The sequence below is a fragment of the Lithobates pipiens genome, unplaced genomic scaffold, assembly GCF_037356315.1.
Source record: "Lithobates pipiens isolate NorthernLeopardFrog02 unplaced genomic scaffold, aLitPip1_a1.2 Scaffold_16, whole genome shotgun sequence".
Lineage (NCBI taxonomy): Eukaryota > Metazoa > Chordata > Amphibia > Anura > Ranidae > Lithobates > Lithobates pipiens.
In genome coordinates this window covers 547038582-547056601 of record NW_027507748.1, presented here as the reverse complement: position 1 = coordinate 547056601, position 18020 = coordinate 547038582, and the positions used below count along the sequence as shown (strand labels likewise).

General features: G+C 42.6%; 1 protein-coding gene across 1 annotated transcript in view; it reads right to left on the bottom strand.

The window, feature by feature from the left end:
- Positions 1-5450: 5450 nt before the first annotated feature.
- CNPY2 (canopy FGF signaling regulator 2) overlaps positions 5451-18020 on the bottom strand; it is a 50768-nt gene continuing 38198 nt past the window's right edge. Inside the window, exons 5-6 of the mRNA XM_077483374.1 lie at positions 9693-9789; positions 5451-5628 (exon numbers count right to left, since the gene is read on the bottom strand). Of these exons, the coding sequence (XP_077339500.1) occupies positions 5585-5628; positions 9693-9789 (141 nt within the window). The 3' untranslated portion in view covers positions 5451-5584. The remainder of the gene's footprint in view (positions 5629-9692; positions 9790-18020) is intronic.

Genomic DNA, 18020 nt, shown 5'->3' with positions numbered 1-18020 from the left:
AGACTTCCGTGGGAGTCTATGCCTCTTCCTGTCCTGCCACGCTGTCTGCTGGGACACACACGGGTCCCAGAGACAGCGCGGACAATTCCTATTGCGCTGCGCGACTCGCGCATGCGCAGTAGGGAACCGGGAAGTGAAGCCGATTCGCTTCACTTCCTGATTCCCTCACCTAGAATGGTGGCAGCAGCCGAGAGCCGAGCGATCGATCGGCCTCGGCATCGCTGGACCCTGGGACAGGTGAGTGTCCATTTATTAAAAGTCAGCAGCTGTAGTATTTGTACCTGCTGGCTTTTAATATTTTTTTTCCTCAGTACAGTCCCGCTTTAAGTACGTGCATTGTATCCCAACACTTGGGCGTCATACTTTGCTCTGCACCACTGATGCTAGGATCACAGCTTTGAAACATGACAAACAACACAGCAATGGGAGTTGCGCTGCCTTCAGCAGTATATGTGTGTGTATACAACTTACACTTTTCTAGTTAAGGTAGAAGTATGGCCAAAGCTTGTTTGGGCATACTCATGTTGGACAAAGGACTACACTTACTTCTGCACGTCTATATCCCAGAATCAGCTGACAGCGGGCTAAAGTCTACAATTGGCTGATGTCACAGACTGGTTCCGGTCTCTGAAAGGACCCTGACAATAATGTCTGGATCCACTTTAATTCCTGATCGGCAGCTGTCTCAGCCTCTTAGCTCGCAGCTGAGAACCTGGTCCAGCCACCCCTCCCCAGCCCCAGGCTCCAATCCCACACTTTTTAAATTGTTTTTGATTATGCTGCCCCCTTATTATTATTATACACGATTTATATAGCGCCAACAGTTTATGCAGCGCTTTACAGTGTATAGGGGGGACAACACATTTACTGTACAGTTCAATACAAAAGGTACAGGAGGGCCTTGCTCATAGAGCTTACATTCTAAAGGGAGGGGGGTGGTACAAAAGGTAGTAGCTGCAGAGAATGATTGTAACCCTTGTTGGCATTACATGTACTTTACAGTGTTTCCTCAGAAATTTTAAGATGTCATTTACTTTTCCTTGTGTGTGAGCTTTCTCCTACCAGTGTGTACTATGTCATTTAGCCACAGGGCACCATCCAGAGGTCAGAGCCATAGTACAGCCTCTGGTGTAACCCAGTCTCTGCTAATTCCCGCTGTAAGCATGCCTCTGATAAGTTTTTCAGATGCTGTGATCTGCCTGTGGCACTTCCCAACCCTGTGTGTACTGTATCAGCTGCAGAGTGCACTCCCTTTTTAGAGCGGTGGTATATCCCCTGGTGTAACCCAATCTCTAATAATGCCCAGTGTGAGTGTACTTATACATGTGTCAAAGGAAACATACTATGTCAAGTTTGAATATGAAGCTCTGAGTTCTATACTGCTTTAGTTAACCGTGAAGAATTGTCTCCAGGTCCAGGGTCGTAGCGTAGGTCCTGTGTGACCCAAACTCTGAACACACTCTCTCTCAGCAGATATCTGCTTATACATATACTAAGGTGATCTATGCTCACTAAATTCTGCTATGTGTACCACTTATGCCGTGAATACACGACCGGACTTTGAGAGACTAGGTCCGACGGTCTTTCCGACGGACTATCCGAATGAACGGACTTGGCCACACACAATCACACCAAAGTCCGACGGATTTGAACGTGAGGACGTACGACTGGACTAGAATAAGGAAGTTCATAGCCAGTAGCCAATAGCTGCCCTAGCGTCGGTTTTTGTCCGTCGGACTAGCATACACACGAACGGATTTCTCGGTCCGGCTGGAAAATTTAAAACATGTTCTATTTCTAAAGTCCGCCGGATTTTTGGCAAGCAAAGGTCCGATGGAGACCACACAAGATCGAATTGTCTGACGGACTTGTTCCATCGGACCTTTGCTGTCAAAAAGTCTGGTCGTGTGTACGCGGCATAAGCGTTTATATACTGCACTTGAACCCTGTAGAGTACTATCCATGCCTAGCAGTGGTATATGTTTTCGGTGTAAACCAGTCTCTCCACTAACTTAATGAGCTTGGAGCAGTTTTTTTCCTTTTTACAGGACATTTGTGGGAAAAATGGCATGTGCCTTTTGTGGACTCCCCTGTTATGCAACCTAACAGGAATACTACCTCTCAGGTTGAGGTTACCCATATATTTAGGGGACTTAAGTCTCACTTTCATTTAACAGTACTAATCTCTGCTCTTTGTTAGCTGTGACTATGATTTGTAAAGGCATGTCACAATGGATTGCATTCTATAGGAAGGAACTCTCCAACAAAAGGCGAAGAAGAAGGGGACATACCCGAAAGCTTGTCCTGAAAAATTGTATGTTAGTGCAAATAAAAAAAGTATCACGGACAGTACTCAATTTTCTCTGCCAACAAAAGGCAAAACCATTGTGCTCTGGAAATTGTGGACCAAACGTTTGACCACATGGAAGCGTCTAAGTTTGTATCTCACACAGGATTGATGTTGGTTCACATGTGTAGAGCACTGTGGCCTGGAATGAGGCAGATTAATTTAAGAAACTCTTAATTCAATCTCCCATATATTTGGTTATGCATTTGACAGTGGCATACCTGATCCTTCAGGTTCTCGCTTTGTGTCTTTATCTCCCCACAGGAGATCTGTAGTAGGTTTGTGCAATTCGTTTCGTAACGAATTTAAATTCGGCAGAATTTTGCATCTTTCGGACATTCGGATGCATTCGAATGTCTGAATAAAAAAATAACGAACAACAACGAATACGAAAGAAATATAACGAATGAATTCGACATGATTCGGTAATTCTTTAAAGATCTAATGAAACAAAAGGTCAGCTCAAAGTAAATCTTATAGTCCAAGTAGCTAATTCATTTTGTGCCAGAGGATGGATTACTGGCAAAGTGCATTCCTGAGAACTGAGTTAGAATGGTGTTGTATTGTATTTGAGCCGAGGAGAAGAGATGTTGTCATTGTGTGTGTTAAAAGATTCAACAAACAAACGACTTTCCAAACTACGAATCATTATCACGAATGTCTATACATACATAATATACATACATAATATAGTGAATTTCAACGAATACGAACGAATTTGACACTCTACGAATAATAATGAATTATCCGAAAACTTATTAACGTAACATAACTAATATAACAGAACGAAATTATGTATTTTACGAATGAGAACGAACCAAAACTAAACAAAATTTTCCGTTGTGCACAAGTCTAATCTGTAGATGCAGCTGAAAAATATTTTTCTTTGGCCGTCATTCCTCAAAAGCTTTAGTCTGCTTTTTTTCAAATCACAGATTTTGAAGCCAGAAACCTGCTTTTCTTTTTTAAATGTAGAAGCATCCATGATCCATCTTCAGTGTTCTGGCTGAGGGAAGAAGGTTCTCATCCAAGATTTTACAAATACATGGCTCCGTCCATTGGCCCATCAATGCAGCAAAGTTTGTCCACACCTTTAGCAGAGAAACAGCCCCAAAGCATAATGTTTCCACCTCCGTGCTTGACTGTAGGGATAGTGTTCTTAGGGTCATAGTCAGCATTTTTCTTCCTCCAAACACAGCGAGTCCCCCTACTCTAGAAGGAACATGTACAGTCATGCCAATGAACATCTAAATGATTCAGATAAGGATTGGGAGAAAGTCCTGAGGTCAGATGAGACCAAACTTGAGCTCTTTGGCTCTAACTAAATTCACTGTGTTTGGGGGAAGAAAAATTCTGACTCTAAGAACACCATCCCTACAGTCAAGCACAGAGGTGGAAACCTGATGCTTTAGAGCCGTTTATCTGCTAAAGATACGGGTCAACTTTTTCACATTGAGGGGCCATATATTGTAAAATCTTGGATGAGAACCTTCTTCCCTCAGCCAGAACACTGAAGATGGGTCGTGGATGGGTCTTGCAGCATGACAATGACCCAAAACATACCTCCAAGACAACAAAGTTGGAAGGCTCACCTTTACCTTTTAACCACTAGTCTTGACTATTATCCAATTATAATTACCTCGTCTGCCGATTCCGTTGCTCTCATACCCAAATATCTCTATGCATAGGGGACAGCGTGTATAAATGATTGACACAACACAGGTTGATCTAAAATACATCATTCAATTTTATTATGGCTCAGACTGGGTTTTAAGCATAAATGAAAGATGGACGTTACCAACCATTTTGCTTGCTCACAAACTCACGACCCCTGAAGGTGGGTTATACATTGGGCTGGCTTCAAGTCGTTTCCTTTGCCAATTGTCTATGGTTATCTACATTTCCTGTGTTCCTCAAAGGACTTCAAGACAAATATTTTACGTAAAAAAACATTTTTTCCCCAATAAGTTGCTATGAAGTAAAATATTTTTCAGTGCTCTTTAGTTATGTAGGTATTGGTCATTTAGATTTATAGATTGAAAGGACCATCTGAACCTGCCTAAACATGGCTCATGTGCTACAAAACTGAAGAACCAAATGCTGCGTAATTTTATTTATCTCTTATAAGGATATCTAAAAAGGGTACATAAAAAAAAAAAAAAAAAAAAAAAAACACATGTCATACTTACCTCCTCTGTGCAGTTGGTTTTGCAGAGTGGCCCCCGATCCTCCTCTTCTGGGGTCCCTCAACAGCGCTCCTCCTCTTCTTGAGTGCCCTGGAGAAGCGCTCTCCCTCGGGTCACCCGTGCGGGCGTGTCTATTGACACAGACATCAGGCTTCGGCCCCACCCCCGCGTCATTGTATTTGCTTGACAGCAGCTGAAGCCAATGGCTGTGCTACTATCTATCCAATCAGGACACGAGACACTGGCTGGAGCTGGTGTGCTCATTCCCGGCCTGGGAAAGATAGGGTTCAGGCAAGCAAAACAGGGGCAGCTACACTAAAAAGGAGGTTTTTCACCTTAAAGCGGTAGTAAACCCGCTGACATGTTTTTTTCACACCTGCAAGGCAAAAGGCATAATGAGCTAGTATGCACCGCATACTAGCTCATTATGAAATACTTACCTTAGAACGAGGCCCCGACATCTCACCCGATACACGCCGAGCGAGCTGACATGTTATCGTCACTCCCGCATGCGCAGGAGATTTCTTTCCGGCAGGGTTTGGCGTCTGCTGGGCTTCCAGCCGAGAATCCCGTGTACACGCGCCGCTGCAGTCAGTGGCGCATTGCCAGGGGAATATCTCCTAAACCTTACAGGTTTAGGAGATTTTTTTTTACCTACAGGTAATCCTTATTATAGGCTTACCTGTAGGTAAAAGTTCAAATTAAGACTATACAACCACTTTAATGCAAACCGAGGCTTTACAGCCTCTTTAAGCTTAATATTTTTTTGCACAGACATGAATGAGCTGGTTCAGTCTTGAATATAATCATATTGACTTCTGCATGTTAAAAAAACAAACAAGGTTCATTTTGTATACATTCCAAATATGTGTAAAAAAAATTAAATAAAAAAAAAAAACACATCACATCACACCACGTGAAAAAAATGACTGGTCTTTATTGTACAAAATATTTAACAAAAAAATCATGTTCTACCCCATTCACATTACCCCTTTGTTTATCTTCTGTAAACACTAGCTTTATGGACCAAGATAGAATGAGCAATGGCAGGTCAAAGTTCATCATGAGTTATATGTACAGCGTGGTCGCAGAGGTCTAAATAAAGAGAAAACAAATAAGTGAAATTACAAACAATACAGATACAGAAAAATACCAATTAAAAAGGGTCTACAGCATGCAAAACGGACAGACATCTCTGTAATAGAACATATGATAAAAAAATAAAAAAAACCCTTCCAATATATATTGGCAATATTTCTATAATAAAATGATATACACTTTATTGCAATTCGCAAAATATGATTATACTACAGCTTATAGTTCCTTATTTGTGGTGGCTGCATTAGTATTTTTTTCTATATATTCTATAAACGGCCAAGAAATCATAAATTCTGCCAGGGTATGTAAACTTATGAGCACAACAGTACATTGGAGAAGGGCTGACCCAGTACCACAAGTTCACAATATATTTACTGAAATACATAAAGTTCAGAGCCAATAGTGGACTGTCCTTCAATTTTTCACACCCCACCATTTAGGATTTCAGAAACAGATGAAACTTTAGGGCTTGGATGAAGGAAAGATTAATGCTGGCCATACACTTTACAAAAACTAATTTAACGAACACTTCATGCCCTGAGAGCAAACGATTTCGCCATCATGTAGTGACCACATTTTGATCCATAAATTGTTCAATTGACATAAATGAATACATTTTTTCCCTTTGTTTGGTCATAGATGTAGTGCTGTATTTTGGCCTAGGCCAGTGATGGCGAACCTTGGCACCCCAGATGTTTTGGAACTACATTTCCCATGATGCTCAACTACACTGCAGAGTGCATGAGCATCATGGGAAATGTAGTGCCAAAACATCTGGGGTGCCAAGGTTTGCTATCACTGGCCTAGGCCAACAAGGCCCAGGCCTAGGGTGGCACTTTGTGGGGGTTGGACCCTGCATGAAAGAAGCCAAACCCCCCCTCCCCACCCCCCGACCCAGTACATTCACTGCCAAGGTTGCTGGCTGCAGTGTCTCTCATAAATCAGAGCAGGAGAGCAGAGAGAGAACTGGTCTGCCATGTGTTGCGATTCCGGGACAGGTGCGGCCTCAGAGGTCGGTCAGATTGTGGCTTCAACTGGCAGCTACATTCTGCATATCCTGAAGGGGGCCAGAGTAACTAAGATGCCAATCTTCTTCACTGTCTCTCCTTGCAAACCTCACACCACAGCTTATCTGTGCTCCAGCTTTCACTTTGTTTCTCCTATCTCTCTGTTATCTGCAATAGGGACAACTTTCTGATAATTAACCCTCTGTGTCCTTTGTGCTAGGGGAGGACTGTGCTTTTCTTCTCTGCATCAATGCACACATGTACACTGCTGCTTACATATATGGTTAACTCTTTACAGCTCAATATCTGAAGGCTGGTGCTTCTGGAATTAATGGCATTTAACACCTTAGTGTCTGCTTGTATATGTGGTTAACCTTTCATTGCTACCCGTATGCTGCCTTCTGGCATATTAAGAAAAAAAGTGTAATTTCTGATCATAGATCAGTCTGGATTTTATTACCTATCCTGCTGACTACATTTAGCCCAGGTTCACGCTGATGCGTGTTAGAAATCGTGTGCGAGTTCAGCTGAACTTTTCTGTACGATTTCAAACTGGCAATGCAATCCGACTTCGGGGGGGGGGGGGGGGGGGTGGGGGGGGCGAGTTGACAGACATCTGTGCAGGTTCCTGCACAGATGTCTATACAAATCGCACCACAAAGTCACCAAACATAGTACAGGAACTACTTTTGGCAATCAGTACGGCGTTGCTAAAAGTCGGCATTGCACCAATTCAGACGGTGCCATTGCCGGCAATAGCCACCGATTTGACATGTCAAATTACATGACCCATCGGCCTGATGTGAGCGGGTGGCTAAAAGAGGAACTGCAGTCTGCTCACATAATTTGGTGTGATTAGAATGCAATTGGAGGACCTTATTGGGTACTGATGAGGCTGCATTGTCTGGCACTGGTGAGGTTGCACTTGGTAAGAGGAAAAAGGTGGGGCCTAAAGAGGAAGGGGTGTGGTTTACAGAGGACAGGGTGGGTCTTAAACAGAAAGAGGCGTGCCATTGTCAGGAAGGGGTGGGCCATATTTAAATTAGGGGGTGCACAAGTTTAATCAGGCCTAGGGCAGCACAAAACCTAAATACACCACTGCACATATGCCGTTCAGACGAGAAAAACTAACTTTTCAATTTATCGTTTATTCGGCAGAATTTTCCAACCTGTTCCTTTGATTTTTCAGCTCTGAAAAGTTTAAACCGATTCTCAGTTAACTGGGCAAAAACGAACGAATGGTCCAAATGAAAGCTTTTCGTATGATTTTTCGATCAGTGTATGGCCAACATAAGCATTGATAAGAAAATCTGGCCATATGCTAGATTTTCATAGAAGCGTTTGAAAGAAAATTCATTTGTATATTCTTGTCATTGGACAGGACAATTATTACTTGAAAAGTACTTTAAATTTCCTTAGCTTTTAATATGCGCTTTTTGAAGGATTGTAATTTCCTGAACAAAAACCACCACATTCACTGTTCAAAATTAATTTATTCAAGAAAATAATTTCTCATTACTCCGGTTGTAAATGAATGTTGATTTGACTCCAACTAACAATTTGAAAATTGAACGAACAGGGCTGAAACAAAAGTTTTCAAACTTCTAGTATATGGCGAGCTTCAGGGTCAGGCTAAGGTTAGAGACCAAATGTTTTGAAAACCACTGAAGCCCCAATCTGTGAACTACTCAGCACTGGCTTCTCCTTGCTGAAAACAAACACATTGCTGTTACCATGTTACAACAGACCAAGTGCAACAAACAGCATAGAAGACTGAGTAATGACTGATATATGCTGCCATGTTAGCAGAGGCCAATGACAGCTACCAGGGTATATGCACTAGTCTCCAAATACACCATGACTAGATAAGCAGGGCTACTATTTCTCCATACTATGCTTAGCTGGACAGTATCTCTTACGTCTCTTAATGCCCTGTACACACAATTGTTATTTTGGTCAGAAAAAGCTCTGACGATTTTCTCGATAGAATTCCGACGGATTTCGCTCAAGCTGTCTTGCATACACACGGTCACACCAAATTCCGATGGGCAAGAACGCAGGACGGGACTAGAAAAAGGGAGTTCAATAGCCAGTAGCCAACAGCTTCCGTCTCGTAGTTGAATCTGAGCATGCGTGATTTTTTGCAGTTTTTGTGAGGTTTCGGAATTGCATACACACGATCGGAATTTCCAATAGAAACGTTTTCCGTCGGAAAGATTGAAAACCTGCTCTCAATCTTTTGCTGGTGGAAATTCGGCCAATAAAATTTAGATGGAGCATACACACGGTTGCATTTTCCGATGAAAACCTCTCATCAGTCTTTTGCTGGCCGAAATTCCAACCATGTGTACGCGGAATTAGTCGTCACTGTTCCTAAATTAGGACAACCACTGCTGCTTACTATATTTAGAAGCGTGATGCCCATTGTATTTTTTTTGTTCGTTTTATACATTTACTGCCCATCCTTCCACATCTGCTACATGTATGTGTTTGATTGCAAGTTGTTATACTGGGGTTATGGCTGCAGCGGTCAGCCATAACCCCGGTATTGTTTTTTGGAGATGGCAATGCTCTACAAAGTAAAAGCAATCCTAGTGGCTATCCAATCGATTGCTTTTACAGGTTGCAGAAGGGGGTCTAGGAGACCGGAAGCAACAAACTTGATGTAAGCCAGATGTAAACAGCAGCATTTAAGTAAACAGTGTACAAATTTTTTTTTTTTAAAGCACTCCAATCCCCCGCCCATGCTGGTGCGCAGAGGCGAACGCATATGTAGGTTGTGTATGCATATGTAAATAGTGTTCGCACCACACATGTGAGGTATTGCTGGAAAACATTTTAGCGAGATCAATTCTAGCATTTGCTTTGTTCACTCCACATTCTGACAAAGCAATATACGATAGCTGTAATATAGTTAAAGGAGAAGTACAGTCAAAGCTTTTTTGGCCCTACTTTGCTTATGGGTCACAGGAGGGCAGTTTGTTCTGCCCTCCTGTGACCCATTTTCATCCAACAGACTACAAAAACTATAATTTGATTGAGCAAGCCATTTACCTGTACGTTTACTGCACAGCTTGTCCTTTACATTTTCTGTTTCATGAGAGAATAATTCAATCAGTTCATCTTCATGTATTTCAACAATGTGTTCACACTGGAAGAAGAGGAAAAAAAAAAAATCTTTATTAGTACTTATTAACAGTATAATGCAGCAGCAGAGGTAGCATTCAGAGATAACAGCTCTACCACCTGACAAGGAAAGTATGATTCATTTGACTTTAAAGAGCAGCGTGAAGGTAGAAGTCCGTGCCCACCCAACTCATACTTTTTTTTATTTAATGGTGACAGATATATGATCAACATGTTGGGGGGGAAATTAACGGATTCCCGACCAACCGCCACAGTTATACTGCGGCAGGTTGGCTCCCCTGTGTGACCCGTCGTAGACGATGGTCACGATGACAGCCGATGTGAGCAGGAGATACAGAACAGGGATGAGTGTGTGTAAACACACACTTCCCGGTTCTGTTCTGACAGATCGTGTGTTCCTATTAGCTAGGAACCACGATCCAACACTTCCAGTCAGTCCCCTCCTCCTACAGTTAGAATCACCTCCCAGGGAACACAGTTAACCCCTCGATTGGCCCCTAGTATTAATCGCTTCACTTCCAGTGACATGTTTACAGTAATCAATGCAATTTTATAGCATCGATATAAAAAAAAAAAAAAAAAAAAAAAAAAAAAAAAAAAAATCGCACATCGCTGCCACTACTAGTAAAAAAATAATAAAAATGCTATAAATCTATCCCCTATTTTGTAGACGCTATAACTTTTGTGCAAACCAATATATATACACACTTATTGTGATTTTTTTTTACAAAAAATATGTATAAGAATACATATCGGCCTAAACGGAGGAAAAAATGTTTTTTTTATATATTTTTGGGGGATATTATAGCAAAAATTACAAAATAATGCTTTTTTATCGAAAAAACAAAAACAAAAAAAAACAAAAAAAAAAACGAAACACAGAAGCGAGCAAATGCCACCAAAACAAAGCTCTATTTGTGTGTGGGGGGACGTCAATTTTGTTTGGGTGCAATTGTCGACCGCGCAATTATCAGTTAAAGCGACAAAGTGCTAAATCGGAAAAAGTTCTCTGGTCAGGAAGGGGGTAAATTCTTCCGGGGCTGAAGTGGTTAAGGCCATGGTCAGGAATTGAGAGTCCACATACGGCGCTAAAAGAATAATTAAGCCTGCCGGTGGGCTGACACTAACACGCTGAAAGCCACGATCATATGTGCATCATGATGTAAATGTCCTTGTTCTCAAATGTAAGCTACTACAATAAAATCTTTTATATTATCATACAGGCTTCACTAATGGCTGCCTTATCTATTCCTTTGGTGCCGCTGACCCTTTGGTTGAATGTCTCATCACCTTATGTTGGAGTTCGAGATTACCTAGCTGAATGAGTGTCTGATGATTGCCGAGTCCTGTATTTGGATACTACACCCCTACTATTCAAGGCTGGAGAGCGGAGCTGTGGTCACGGTCTGTTTATTACATGCCTACATATAACAGCTGTCTGGTAAGCAGATTGGATTTCCACGTGGTGTGGTGTGTTTTTCCATACACATTGAAGCTGGTGACGGGTTTAGCAACTCTCCCTTCTTGGATTAACAGTTCTTTTAGCGCCACATGTGGACTCATTTTTATTTTGTTTATCAACAAATTATGCTGGCTGCTTATATTATGACTTGTATTAGGGTTGAGTAGCACGGATATTGGCCCGTTTTTATACATGGTCAGGGATTAGTGGTTAAATGTAGAGTTTAGGAAGTGAAATGTTCATTTTGAATGCTAGGTTAAACATGTACCTAGAAAGTATGGAGGCTGCCACTGCTGCCCCCTACTTCTGAAAATGTTAGTCACCTGGTTGACAATCTGATCCAGTGACCTAAAACAAGTATGAAAATTAACTTCTGACTTCACTCTGACGGTTCCTGAACTTCATGCTGGTTCCAGGCAGTAACTTAGAAAGTATTAAAAGGCAAGGCCAAGCAATTGGCATTTCCAGAAAGAGGTCGTTGATGGCAGCCTCTGCATTTCTCTCAGAGGGAACAAAGAGGTCAGAATTCAAGACACCAGCCACAGCATGTTACTAGACTGATGTCCTGTGGAGGAAGGTGACTGGCTCTATGTGTATGTACACACACTCGTTCACAAATTGTTTTGTGAAATCAGTTCAGTACAACCAGTTTGTGTATATAAGACAGTCATAAAGGATAACATTGTCCAGTCTTTGGTAATCGTGCAAGATGCAGAGGGAAGAGCATATTGTGGTACAACTCTGTACGTTTACATAGTAAGGTATAACTGTCCAAAGCAAAATAGCAAAGTAACAAAAATCACAGGGGAGAGAGAATTGTGATGTTCAGGGTAGGGAGAGAAAGGGATGGGGGGGGGGGGGGGGGGGTGGAAAAGGGCATCAAGTTCCAAAGCATGTATGGATGGCCTAATGGTAAGAAAATGATATATTTATATATATTTATTAATTTCATGGCTCTAGCAGAGAGGGGGGGTCGAAGCCCAAAAAGAGAAAACCGATTGAACCAGGGTTGCCATATTTTGGCATGTATGAGGAATCTATCTTGCAGGGTAGCTTCAATTTATCCATGGATTATGGCTGGAGCATGACCATTTTTGGTTTCAATGAAAGGGTGCCTAGAGATTTTCCAGGCCTTAGCAACGGTTTGGCTGCAAAATGTTTAATGGTAGTTGAAATAGCATGTCGGTGACATCTGTATACAAGTACCTGTAATAATAATCTGGAGACCCTCTGTTAAGTAATGCTATTAAAGGGTCTAGATCAAGAGGTTTCCCCAATAGAGTAGAGGAGATATTGTGTATTTTTTGCCAAAAGTTATTGACTATAGGGCAAATCCATCATATATGTAGGTAGGCAGCACTATCTTTGTAGCCCCTAAATCGAGAAGAGGGGTAGATGGGTACATATTTTGCGATCCTTGCAGGTACCAAGAGCCATCATGAGAGTACTTTATATGAGGTTTCCAGAGCTGCCAGGTTTTGTAAGCAAGATTTGGTTGCAAACCAAATATTGGACCAGACTTCAGTTTCCAAAGTGGCACCAAGGTCAGATATTCATTTATCCACATAAGTGGGAGTGGGATAAAAGTTAGAAGTCATGTATTTATATAGTCTGGGAATAAGGCTAAAGTTAAAAAGAGGAAGAGGAAAAAGAGGTAAGTTGATCAAAGCAGGTCTGTGAGCATATGGTAAGGGTATAAAAATGATTAATTTGTAGATAACACAATATTTTTGAGCCAGGAAACTTATGTCAATTTTGTAAAGTCTGAAAAGGGAGAATCCTCCGATTAGGGCCTCCCAAGTTGGTATAACCTAGTAAGTAATGTTTAAGCGGAACCACATAGCAAATAAATTAGGAGATGTACAAGCCAGGTAGAATGAGGGTTCTTGGTGAAAGAGTAATGGGGCATAAAGTGAGAGGAGTCCAGAACGTCTCTTAATGTGGTTAGAGAGTGGCGTGTGACGGTGTTGGAGATGAATCTGCATGCAGAGTTGAGCCAAAGAGTATTGTCAATAGACAAAGGATCACAGCCTTTTGCTTTAAGCCCCACCCAAAGAGGTATTTCCTCAGGTGGTGTGAAAGTTGGTCTACTGGGCCATCTAAGAAGCATAGTAATAATTTGGGAAGTGGGGTAGTCCCACACCATCAATAAATTTACATAAAAATAATGTTGCTCTAGATAATCTGGGTCAAGTTGAGTCCCAGATATGGTTCAGCACCCACCTTTGTATAATGTGCAAATAGTGAGCTGGTATGGGGGCTGGAAGTAAACAGAAGTATAATATTTTGGGCAGAAGATTAGGAATAATTTGCAAATTTCATAAATCCATATTTTATTCACAATGAAAAAAAGGATTCTAACTGCTCCACAGTCCTGGGTACTTTTGGTTGTATTTTGTGTTTCATGATGCAGAAAATAATTTAAATTGGTAAAAGGTTTGGACTGCAGTTCTCATAGATGCAGTATGCAGTTTAGCATTGTCTTGATTACCTATGAGAGACCTCATAGTGATGAATCGTCTCCATCTTCTCTTGTGGCAGAAAGTTTTTGAAGCAGAGTTTATTGTATAACCCAGGAACTTCATCGCCTGCGATGGGTCTAGATTAGATTTTTCTAGATTCAGGAGGCACCCTAAGTTCATGAGGTGAGCATGAGACACCTGAAGATTTGTCAAGACCTGTTCTTTGGAGACTGCAAAAAAACAACAGGTCGTCCAGATACGGGATACCTAAAATCCCTCTTAGCTTCAGGCCTTCCGCCATTAACTTTGTAAAGATCCTGGGGTAAGATGAAAGACCGAACAGCAGAGTTCTGAAATGGAGATGCCATACTGAAGTCCCCTGGTTGATGGTCGGATGAAGCATTGAGGAGCCGGAGCTATTGGGACGTGCAAATATGTGTCCCTTAGACCTAGGGATGCCATGAAACAGTCTGGAGTCAATAATTTTGTTACCGAATAGATTCTGTCCATCTGGAAATGGATCGATCTGTTCTATATTTTAAGTTCAGAATCAACAGATACTTCCCTGAAGGTTTTTTTGCCAAGAACATGTGGGAATAGAAACACTTGCCTTCCTGATGTTTTGGGACCCGAATAATCACTTCCTGATGAATTAGATCCTGCAGCAGGTTCATCATTGTGGAAGCTTTTTCTTGGTCTTTTGGAAGAGCTGTGATATAAAATATGCTGGGGGGACGACGACTCCAGACTGTATCCCTGGAAGACTATGCCTTTCACGTACAGGCTTGTAGTTGAAAGGCAGACAATCTTCCCCCCACTGGGGTAAGATTGTCATTTGTTCTTAGGGGGCTGGTCGGGGGGGGGGGGGGGATCTGAAGAGAACTGGAGACCCAACTGTTCTTCTGGTCTTGATCCCTATTTTTGTTGGGCTGTTGAACAGCATGAAAATTCTTCTTGATCGGTTGTTTCTTTTTGGAATGGAAAGCCTATTTCTTGTCAGCTGTCCTGTCCAAGACAGTTTCAAGGTCTGGACCAAAAAGAAGATCACCTGAAAAAGATAGGCCACATAATTTTATCTTGGAAGCTGTGTCACCAGACCAAGTTTTTAGCCAGACAGCACGTTTGGCTGAGTTCACCAGCGCTGACGACCTTGCTGACATCTTTACCGATTTGGCTCATGCATCAGCCATGTATTTTACTGTCTTTAGCATCAATGAAAAGGACTCCAAAAGTTCTTTTAGTGATGTACCCGCCTCTACGTGGCTCTTCAGCTTCTCTACCCAGCATTCTAGGTTTCTTGCGACAACCATAGAATACATAGAGTTTGATTCTGGCCGATGTGGAATCCTGTGCTTTTTTTCAAGAGGGAGTCCACTCTTATCCATTGCATCCTTCAGCACCCCCATGTCCTTGAATGCTAGGTCTGTGCGATGGGAAACCTGTGAGAATGCGGCATCAACACAGGGTTTCTTATTCCATGCCTCCGACTCCTTATCTTTCGAAGGGAAACCTTCTCCTAAGGGTCTTGGAAAAGAAGTGGCCTCTCTCAGGGTCCTTCCATTCTTTCTTTACTGCGTCTGAGAGGATTCTATGGACTGGAAAACACTATGTTTAGTATCATCTGGTCCTTGGTACATTTCATCATTAACCGACAGCTGCACCTTTTCTTCCTGGGGTCTCGAGGGTAGTGTAGATCGCTCTCAAAAAGTCATCCACTTCCTCCAGTAATAGTTTGTACCTAGGGGCTTGGCTATCATCTTCCCTCTTCTTCCTCGTGTGAATCCTTGAGGGAGGGAAGAGTACTTGTCCCCTCATCCCCTGAGTCAACGACCTCTACTGTTCTAGAGGTTGATGCCCTAGGGCTGGACGGTTGATGCTGGGGCTCAACCTCAAGTCCTTGTATTGCTGGGATGTTTCCTCTTCAACCAACTCCTTAATACAGGACCTGCACATTGCTTTCTGCCACGAATCCCTGAGGGGGTTTTTGCAGGAAGGGCGTTTCCTCTGACTTGGTGGGTTTGAATGCTTAGGTTTTTCCTAACGCTTTTTCCTGCAATGAGAATAAATTATTCACCTTAGGCTGGATTCACACCTATGCATTTTTAGTGCTTTTTGCTTTTTTCAGATTTGCACTACAGTCCATTTAACATGGTTTCCTATGGAACACGTTCTGTAGTGCAAATCTGCAAAATGCAAAAAGCACAGGTGTGAATCCAGTCTAAGGGTCCCAGAACACTTTCCTGCCCTTGCAAAATATAGACCGCCACCAGGCAGAAGGAAAAGGTGCCCCGAGTAGTGCAAAACCCCAGTTACAGCAACCACCATGTCCAAACTGCAGGATCCGAGCGAAGTTACTTCTGACCGTGCAGCCACAGGCTCCCTGCAGGGAGGATCACACAAATAACCAAAGCATAAGCCAATATGGAGAAGAATTAGGGTACCACTGTACCCCTCTTACCTAAGCCTGACCGGTGCCTGGGGCACCTGCTTCCGCCATAGCTGTCAGTCTCTTGTCCATCCTTAGCGGACAGCTCAGCAGGGACTGAGAAAAAAAAACCTGACCCCCCCCCCCGTCATCGAGGGCTGGAACTGGAAGCACTGGAACTGGAGCACCAGTAGTTAAACTTTTCCCACACTTTAAAAAAGTTATATGGCCCATGTCACTTCTTTCCTACTGGAGAGTAGGGTCTCACAAGCTTTTCTGACAGGCCCTTGGCTAAGAGATTGGCTAGAACTGACCGCCTGGTTTCTGAAGAAAGGTCTGCTTCCTGATGGTTTAGGTTCCCGTGTTAGCAGATCCTTTCTGGATGGTAGATTCCAGAAATTTTGTGGCTAGAGTACCAGAGGTATTAGCTGGAAGGGGGGAAAAGCATAGCACAGCTGGTAATGCCAGAGATAAGTAAAAGCATCTATCATTGGTCATTTTATGTATATGACCGTGCATTAGTGGGTAACTTGCTTCCCTAGTTCCCTCTTTCCCTAACGTTTTTTATATATGCCTATGGACTGATCTTCCCTGTGGAGTGAGAAAAACATCCGCATTTTTGAGTTTTGCTGGCTCGCGAACAGTTCTATTTAAGGTTGTCCCCATATTTCAGTTACCATTAAGAAGACCTCTTGGTTCAGACTCCATTCTGTTTCTACCACTCTCCTTCCGCTTAGCAGGTTTGCTAACAGGTTCTAGGACCCCTTTAGATGGATCGCCGACAGTGAAGCCACATTTCGCTCCGCCCAGGTGAACTGGCTAGCTCCAAGAGCCCTTTGCTCCTGGTTCCTCCCTGTTTTAATACATAGGCTACCGCTGTTGTATTGTCCAAGAGTACTTGCACGTTGTCCCCTGACTGTCACTTGAAAGGATAGGAGTCCGAGAAAGATGGCCTTCAGTACTCGCCAGTTTGAGGTCTTCTGAACTTCTGCTTTGAAGCAGGAACCCTGAGCGGTCTGGCCATCCAAGTGGGCTCCTCTAATGTCGTTAGACGTTTGTCCAGGGGAAAGACCCAGGGGAGACATTTTGTTAGGTTGGTAAAATCCTGCCACCAACATAGCGCTCTTTTTTACGTTTGAGGTGAACCATTCTTTAAAGGATGTTCATTTGGAGCAGCCAGGAATGTAGTCTGGCCCACTGTATGGCTGGAATGGACACCGTAAGAAGTCCCAAGACTGCCATAGCTTCGAAAAGACAGATTGGTCTGAATCTGTCTTACGCAGATTGGATATCTGTTTATTGTAGTTTATTGTATTCCCCAGAAACTTCCTCTCCTGTGCTTGATCTAGATTTTACTTTTCCAGATTTAGTAGCCAACCAAGGCTCTTGAGGTGAGCCCGAGTTGCCTGCAGGTTTGTCAGGACCTGGTTTTTGGAGTCTGCAAAAAGTAACAGATCCAGGTACGGGACAACAAATATCCCTCTTGGCTTCAGAGGCTCCAGGGCTTGCGCCATTACTTTTGTAAAGATCCTGGGGGAGGATGATAGTCCAAAAGGCAGAGCTCTGAACTGGAGATATTGAACTCCCCAGGTTGAGATCTAGACACGAGAAACCGTTGAAGCTTGGGCTATCTGGACGTGCAGCTAACCGTCTCTTCGATTCAGGGATGCCATATAGCAATTTGGGGTCAATAGCTTCGTTATCAAATAGATTGTGTCCATCTGTGTCCAAATGTATGTAACCGATCGACTTGTTCAGAATCTTCAAGTTCAGTATCAACCGATACTTCCAAGGGTTTCTTCACCAAGAAGATGTGTGAATAGAAACACTGACCCTCCTGATGTTTTGGGACTTGGATAATGTCTTCCTGTTGTATCAGATCCGGA